This window comes from Mytilus trossulus, chromosome 3 (genome assembly GCF_036588685.1).
Source record: "Mytilus trossulus isolate FHL-02 chromosome 3, PNRI_Mtr1.1.1.hap1, whole genome shotgun sequence".
Classification (NCBI taxonomy): Eukaryota; Metazoa; Mollusca; class Bivalvia; order Mytilida; family Mytilidae; genus Mytilus; species Mytilus trossulus.
In genome coordinates, this window is record NC_086375.1 from 89,215,944 (window position 1) to 89,222,845 (window position 6,902).

The 6,902-nt window shown below is 32.7% G+C and overlaps 1 protein-coding gene across 1 annotated transcript; it reads left to right on the forward strand.

Annotated features, from left to right (window-relative positions):
- The first annotated feature begins 526 nt into the window (after positions 1 to 526).
- On the forward strand, positions 527 to 5,229 carry LOC134709833 (uncharacterized). The gene is made up of 2 exons (XM_063569968.1): positions 527 to 828; positions 3,136 to 5,229. The coding sequence occupies exon 2, from the start codon at positions 3,200 to 3,202 to the stop codon at positions 5,210 to 5,212; it is 2,013 nt and encodes a 670-aa protein (XP_063426038.1). The 5' UTR covers positions 527 to 828; positions 3,136 to 3,199; the 3' UTR covers positions 5,213 to 5,229.
- Positions 5,230 to 6,902: the final 1,673 nt, after the last annotated feature.

Below are 6,902 nucleotides of genomic sequence, written 5' to 3' on the forward strand. Positions count from 1 at the left end.
CTGTTTATACAAACTCCGTAAAAGAAGGAAAATACATCTACTTTGTAGATATAGCCAACAAACAAATAAATGGAAAACCACAAACTTAAAGGAAAGTTAAACACCAAGTCTCGGGCAAAATTATAAAAAGAAATGTTGTATCTTAAATCTATCTTTTATGTTTTAAAATATGATAATAAAATACTAATGTATCTAACACAGTATAAAAAAGAGGCCATTATAAAGATGCAAACAGACAAAAATCACAATTTTTAGCTCAATATAAACAAGCATACAGTAAAAATCACAATATTTAGCTCAATATAAACAAGCATACAGGTTTTGAATAACTGATGAAAAGGTTTTTTTTCATTTCTAATTTCATGCCAATTATTAACTTGAAGCAAAAGTGAATACATGTTTGCTGTCGACATTCAGTGCAATATGCTATTTATATTATGTTGTCTCTCGTTACAAATTGCTTCACACATAATTTACTGATGAAAAATTAACAGCATATGCCTTGGAGAAGTGTGCTTATAGGAAATTATTGATTGAAAATGAGGTGCATAGTTCATAAAAAAAACTTATGTTTTCATTTAAGAATTAATATTCCATCATATAAAAAAAATAACGATGCTGACATTTGCAGACATTTTTCGTTCTCCAGCAGCTTTGTTGCGTCCGACTCTATGTTTGAACTAATAGTGTGTAGGCATTGAGAGTATAACCACTGTTTGTATCATACGGCGTCCAAGAAACTGTTTCACTGTCTGTTGTCATTAACATATTTGTCAAATTGATCAGATATTCTGTATTGTTAGAAATGGAATGTGAACTGTGTGCTGGGTGAGTAGATAGTTTTCATTAACTTATTTACATTTATATTTAATGAAAAGATGCTCAAAACTAAAAGGCTGGATAGTAAGGACAAATGTATGTATATATATATGATAAATGTCTTCATATTAGATATAAAACAATATGTACAAGGAAATAGGAATTGAACAAATCATCGGGGAATAAGAAAAGACAATTCAAAAAACTAAAACGACTAGTTCCCTTGGAGTTGTTCATACTTTCATCATTTGATCTCTAGAAGATATTTGTCTCATTGGTAATAATAACTTGTCCTCATCTTAATAATAATGGGGAAATAAATTCAATGAAACAGTTTTAAAATGATTCTAATTCAACCTTTTCCTAAGGATTAAGAACGGTATGCCTTCTTTTATACCATTGTTGAAAACATATTCAATTCAAAATCACTTCACTTTTTACATTTTTTAAAAATCATTTGACATGGGATAGATAAAGGCAAAGGTAGTATATCGCTGTTCAGTAGTTCAATATTGCAAAATCTGTCATTTCCGAATCGTGGTATGTTTTCAAGTATTATAAAGGTCCTGATTACAAATGTCTTTCTGCTCGTCTCTAAGAATGAAAATCAACGACTAGTTTTTACAATACTAGTGTGATTGTGTTTCTGCCAGATCTCTACACAAAATCAATACCCTCATATCGAAACAGTTGTTCATCATTCCCTTTATGGATAAACATTCTCACTGCAGACAAACATTCTATAATTAATTTATATCTTCTCTTTAGGGTGCAAATTATTGTTTATTTCCACAAAGGCTACAGTTTTGTTCTAAATAACATGTAAACATAACTGAATCGGATATAAATCGACTTTATGCAACTGAATACCAATACATCTGTCAATATATTTCTGTTTGAAATCATCTCTATGAAAAGTCTGTAACTGTTTGAAATTTTATTGTTTTAAGAGCCATATAGAACAGACCAAATTCATCTTTTATTTCGTTATTTGAAAGTTCATAAATTGATAAAGTTTTTTACATGTACATGAATACGTGCACTCAAATAAGGTCGGTTTCTATCCAACGTAGCTAAATATTATGATGATAACTAGTCAAAAAGCAGCATTACATAATTGCTATAGTACATACATTGCTAGTGTAATTGACTTTATATAAGCGAGTTCCAAAACACAATATGCTCGTCAAATATTTTATGGTTCATTACCTTTTTTTTAAATTCTGAGTAGAAAAATGGTTGATGGCAAAACAGAGAATATTTTGTGACACACAGAATTGGTGTACTTCGCGGCGGGGAAAAAAATCTTTTTAACCTATCTTATTGACGGAATAAGCATAGAACACATGAATAGGAGCTCTAAATAAAGTTTTGACCATGACAGGCTTGATGGATTATATTATTTACTGTTTCTTTTACATGTCTTTTTTTTTTAAGTTGAAAAAAATTAAATGGGCATTAACTGTCATCTTCATCGATTTTACCTCAAACTTTGCCATACTAAAAAGTATATCCAAATTACAACAAGTCTAAAATGAACAATAAACAATGCATGAACTTGGTAATATGAATCAACATAGACGTCATCTTATTACCTATTAATTAATATGACTTCCGAAGACTGCCGATGGTCATATAACTCGTTATATAGCATAAATAGTAATATACACAGATTGCTGTTTGATTTTACTATGTCTATTTGACTGCATAGCGTAGTTTAAAAAAATGTTTATCGTTGTTTAAGAATGATTCTTTTGTGGATCGAATTAGTCAGTCCAATGATGCATCCTTCGTTCACTTTCCATGTTGATATTCTTTTCTTTAAATAGCTGAATAAATGCATAGCCCATCTCCAGCTAAGGGGTTAAATAAAAGGTCACATGGATGCGTATTCAATGAAGTAAAATTATCAATGATGTTTCTTATCTTATTTTGACAAAAAATGAACTATAGTTGCTGCTTAAAGCGAATAAGTATTTCACTATACTCACTTTCATTTCAAAATATATTTTATAAAAAAAAATTGATTATAACATTTCATAGCTTATGCTTCTTAAAGTGTTAGTAGGTTTGATTATAACCAGTGGTACAGATATAAGATGTAGTATGAGTGCCAATGAGACAACAAGTCACAATGTATAAAATACACCATTATAGTTCAACGTACGTTCTTCAAACCGGAACATTGGCTCTCACCGAATAGCTATTTCAAAAAAACACTCAAAGTTGAACGGGCTGGTTGTATAAACTGATATGTTCCTCAAATTTGCTGTGTTATAATGTTATAAGTTTGTTAATTGTATTTTTTCTTTGCAGATTTAAAACTTTTTCTTAATTCGGAACTAATTGTGGGCAGTATATTGGGATCGTGATCGGTATAATGGACATTTGTCGGAAATGCAGATATATTTGTGTTATTCGCAGATTACGGAAACGTGTGTATCTCTGTCTGTTTATACTTGCCTGCTTTGGGTATTTAGCATATTATGATTTCTTTCGATATCCACGTACGGTAAATCTCGGGAAAGCTCAAATAAATATTCTGAATTCTACTTCATTTCCACTATTGCTGAATGCATTACAAAATCAATATTGCATTCATCCCTCGCTAGATCCGTATCATCCATCGGTGGTTAACTTCTTCCATCCAGTGCAGAAACAAAAATGTCAAACCGAGGCAGACTGGGTTTCCGTGAGTAATGGTTCTGCGCATATTATGCCAGGTGCGTCATTTAAACGTGGACAAATAATATGTCGTCTCGTGCCTTTATTAAGAGGTCAAACAGACGACATCATCAAGTATGGTACTAAAGAGACAAAACTCAGTCAAGACGAAAAAGTCTCTGTACCTTCTGATTTCATTAAAACGTCTTGTAAATCTAAAACTGGTCATCGATACATGAACATTCACTCGACAATCGCTATCAAAAAGTCAATATTTGACAGACTGAATAACTTAAAGACAAAGTTACAATCCGAAACCAAGCTAAACGTTTTAATGCTTGGTTTTGATTCTGTATCTCGAAACACTTGGCTGCGCATGCTCCCATCTGCTCATTCCTATTTGAAGAATGATCTGCAAGGGATAGTTTTAGAGGGTTATAATATAGTTGGCGACGGAACCCCTCAAGCACTCTTGCCTATTCTAACTGGCAAAACAGAAGAAGAATTACCGGAAGTTCGCAGAGGTCATCAAGGGGCAACAACCGTCGACAATCATCCATGGATTTGGAAAAATTTCTCCCGTTTAGGTTATGTGACACAATGGGGAGAGGATATGGCCTTTATTGGAACCTTTAATATGCGAATGGTGGGATTTAATAAGCAACCTGTAGATCATTACATGCGTCCTTTTTATCTTGTAACTGAGAAACTACACAAATTTTACAAACCATATTGTCTAGGATCGCAGCCTCGACATCGTATAATGTTTAATTATCTAAAGGACTTTGTAAACATTTACAGGGAACATCCGAAATTTAGTTTCTTGTTTCATTCGGAGTATAGTCATGATAACTCTAATACATTACAATGGATGGATCATGATTTAATAAACTTGATGAAGAACATGTATGAAAATGGTCATCTAAATTCCACTGTTTTAATTCTAATGAGTGACCATGGTGCTAGGTTTCATGATATAAGACAAACATTGCAAGGAAAGTATGAAGAACGAATGCCGTACTTTGCTTTTCGTTTTCCTGAGTGGTTTGCGAAGAAATATCATGTGGAATATGATAACTTAAAGAAGAACTCAAAAAGGCTTGTAACTCCTTTTGACATTCATGCGACGTTTGAACACATTCTTAGCATCGCACAGACAAACTTAAAAAGTGAATCTCATATCAAAAATACAACAGGTGCTTTAAAATTACCAAGAGGTATTAGTATTTTAAAGGATATACCTCAGAACAGATCCTGTTATGACGCAGGCATAGCACCGCACTGGTGCGCATGTCTGCCATGGAAACACAATAACATTAACGATATCGTTGTTCAGAAAGCTGTCGAAAAAGTAGTTAGTTTGATTAATTCAATGACGAATGCGTTCAGACATAAGTGTAGAACTCTGTCTATAATCAGAATAATACGGGCTATGACGTTTACTCCGAGTAGAGATGTCGTAAAATTTGTCGGCAGTTCTGATAAAGATGGTCGATATGCTAAATTCGACAATTCTCTGAACATCCCAAATACTATATTACAAGTAACATTCCAAACATCACCTGGTGAGGCCATATACGAAGCCACTGTGGTACATGATAAAATATCTGGCAACTTTTTTGTTGACAATCGTGAAATCAGCAGAACAAATTCCTATGGGACATCTGCAGATTGCATAGAAAGTTTAGCCCCACACCTACGTCAGTATTGCTATTGTACAAACATTTGATTTAATACTATGATAGTTTTGCCATTTGATTCAAATATATATATATATAACATAGTACCCGACTATAAGCTTGAAAGTACAATAAGAAAAAAAAACATATTTCACACCTTTGATTTCAAACAAAACTAAGCAGCTCCTCCACTTATCATTCACACAGCTCACACTATTACTTAACCTCAATATTTCAGACGTTTTGTCATATACATGTGTAGGACATATGAAAAGAAATGATTTTTGGGGGGAGTACATAAGAAAAATTCTAAGAATGACGACGACAAAGATGGGATATTTGGAACTCGGAAGTACATGAGAGAAAATACCGAACTCCAAGGAAAATCACTGTGGTAAAGCAGTCAACATTGTGTTATAATCTTAATCACTATAAAAACAAAGAAATATGTAACAAAGAAACACCACCGACCGTACAAGGCTGTATAGCCATTCAAGATCGTTAAAAACTTTCATTTGTTGTTGTTGCCAAAGAAACACAAAACGACATTATATAGACAGAGCAAATTAACAAAAATGAAAGACAAGAACACAAAAATATACCATGACACATGACGCGATGTATAAGTACAGAGCCACGTCACATGCATATCACAAAAAAAGTAGATTAAACAGTAAAATAAATATTCAAAAAGACAATTAAAAAGGAGAATCTATACTTCAAGACCATCGTGTATTATTTGTGAAATTGATACGGAATATTCATCAACAATTAAGGTTTTGGTATCTTCCAGTGATATTTTGATAGAAACGAGACATTATTTGACATACCCCTGCTTCGTCAACTTTCAGCTCAGACACTGATGTTTTTACATTTTACATCAAAGTCTGAGTAGCAGCTTCAAGCTGTTGAAACTGAGGTTGAATACCGAATAAATAAAGGCAACAGTAGTATACCGCTGTTCAAAACTCATAAATCCATGGACAAAAAACAAAATCGGGGTAACAAACTAAAACCGAGGGAAACGCATTAAATATAAGAGGAGAACAACGACACAACACCGAAACGCAACACACACAGAAAAGTTAGGGGAAAGAATATACCATACCATATGCTGGTGAAGTTGGTATATCGCTTCTCACGCGGGAGTGGTTAATAAAAAGATGTATAGAATATATCATTGAGACATTTAAACATATTAGCCTCTTATCTTGAAAACTATAATATGACAGATAGACACTTTGCATAGTAGAGTTGAACTTGATACAGTATGAACAAATCGTCAGAAATCTCCTTAATAGAGACCTTGTTCTTTATTGACGATTTATACCAATATTTTTTAAATCAGATTGCATTACGCTTTTGAACAAAGCACATTCATGAATATTTTTTAAAGTTGTTGTCTCTTTGAAACATTCCCCATTTCCATTCTCAATTTGAAGGACTTCAACACTTAAATGTATATATCTATTACATAAAGCAAAAGAATATATAAATTATACAAAGCACTATATACCTATTAAACATTTGATCATGAAGTAGCACATAAACATTTAATAAGACTATGTGCTATGCTGATAATTTGTTTCCGGTACACTACTTTAAAGGTTACCACAAAATTTGGCTGTTATTTATACAGTTGCTGTAATCTTTACCATTCCAAAAGATTTCAAAGAACTGTAGCATTGTACCTAAAGGACTGTTGTAAATGTCTTGGAATCTGCAATTATATTAACTTAA

What these genes read in the sequence shown, in the direction of transcription:
- LOC134709833 (XM_063569968.1), top strand. Translation starts at nt 3,200, where the DNA reads ATGGACATTTGTCGGAAATGCAGATATATTTGTGTTATTCGCAGATTA.